The 1,614-nt window shown below is 52.5% G+C and overlaps 1 protein-coding gene across 1 annotated transcript in view; it reads right to left on the bottom strand.

The window, feature by feature from the left end:
* Positions 1-1,036, bottom strand: part of LOC112478683 (solute carrier family 23 member 1-like) — a 13,256-nt gene extending 12,220 nt beyond the window's left edge. The window contains exon 1 of the mRNA XM_025045852.1: positions 911-1,036. Coding sequence (XP_024901620.1) covers positions 911-952 — 42 coding nt within the window. The 5' untranslated portion in view covers positions 953-1,036. The remainder of the gene's footprint in view (positions 1-910) is intronic.
* Positions 1,037-1,614: the final 578 nt, after the last annotated feature.

The raw sequence follows: 1,614 nt of genomic DNA, 5'->3' as shown, positions 1-1,614 counted from the left end.
TTACTATTATTATTATTATTTTGGCTTTCATGAAGTAGTGGCAGAAAGAATTCTGGGAAGAGGAAAGGAGAGTCCTCTCAGGTACTCCCCAGGATTTTCCAGAAGAGATGGCCAGGGCCTCTCTACCAGATTTGACCAGCGGTGGGCAGGGTCTGGCAGCCCGGCTCCAGGAGACAGCCCTGAGAGCCCAGCCTGGATTCGTGGGTGGCACCTGTCCCACAGACACCTTGGCTAGGCCTCAGTAGGGCTGCAGTCCCGGCCTGGTGAGGGGGGTCCTTTCTGCCTGTGGTGGGGAGTGACTAGAGCAGAGGGTCTTTACTCGGTTCCCACTGTTATTGTCAGGTGGCCAACGGCGGTTGCAGAGGTGGGGTCAGGGCTCAAGGACTAGCTAGGGAGGCCTCCAGGGGGGTTCCTGGGGCTTTCCTTCTCTGGGCCTCAGGTTCCCCATCTGTAGAATGGGAACAGAAGGAAATAATAGAGGGAAGTAAATAAAGCACATGAACCGCGTGGGGCCTATGGGATGTTCAGTGAATATCGGTTCTCTCTCTCTGCTTCCCTCTTTCCCCTCTGCTTTCCTTCGGAAAGGGTTTCCGACCAAAGAAATGGTAACGCTGGGAAACTTGGAAAATACATATTCAGATTCAGCAGAGGCCAACCTGTGGGTGAAGGTAAAGCAGAGGACCTGCCACCTCTTCCTCCAGCCTTTGTAATTCATTCGCAGAGGCTGGCACTCAGGGAGGAACACTTGTCCTTGCTAATGGTAAGACCCGGAACACAGCTGCCACCCTCGTCGAATAATCTAAAGTCTCCATCTAATAATCCGAAGTCTTAGCTAGGACGTAAGCCACCATCCTAAGAATAAATCAGGGCATTGGGGCTCCAGGCGAGGACCCCTCCCCCACGCACTCACCAATGGGGCGGGGTGCTCACAGATGGTGATGGCGGAGTTCATGGCAACTTGGGGATCTTCTCCTTTGGGGATCCTCTCAGGATAAAGAAAAAGAAGCAATGTCACGCCAGTCAGGAAAGATTAACTTCTCAACTCCTGCCAAAATAATAAGAGAAAGACAGGAATCCAGGGCGGGCTCTGGGGAGGGTGGGGCCTCCAAGCCCCGCCCACTGTCCTGCGACAGACTGCCCCTCAAGCCCTGTCCCTCTCTGGTCACTGCAGGGGACCCAGGTGCCGTAGATTTTGTAATTTGACAAGTTTGAGTCATTGCAGGGAAGTTAATGATCTGCCATAGCACTAAGGAAACAATCAGGGTATGGCCTACGGGGTGTGGCATGAGAGCATTTACTGGAAGGTTCCAGGGGACAGGAGGTGAGGCGGGTGAGGGTGAGGCTCTGGGCTGAACATAGAGGCGTCTCAGTTTTCTAAAGCTGATTCTTAGTGACTGGCTGAGCAGAAAGAAAACATCGCAAACATCCCCCAGTCAGCCTGAGTCGCGTTAATGAAGTCATTAGTGAGCAAAAGGGTGGACCTGGAGCAGCCGCGGAAGGTCATGGGTGGAGCAAAGAGCTCAGGTGAGAGCTTGAGAAAAAATGCTTTTAATCTTTGGGTGACTGTCTCCCTAACAACCAAAAACGTCAATGATTCGCTTTTCAGAAAGAGAA

Source organism: Pteropus alecto, unplaced genomic scaffold (genome assembly GCF_000325575.1).
Source record: "Pteropus alecto unplaced genomic scaffold, ASM32557v1 scaffold22, whole genome shotgun sequence".
Classification (NCBI taxonomy): Eukaryota; Metazoa; Chordata; class Mammalia; order Chiroptera; family Pteropodidae; genus Pteropus; species Pteropus alecto.
Note: the sequence above shows the minus strand (reverse complement) of the source record. Positions and strands in the feature narration are given on the sequence as shown.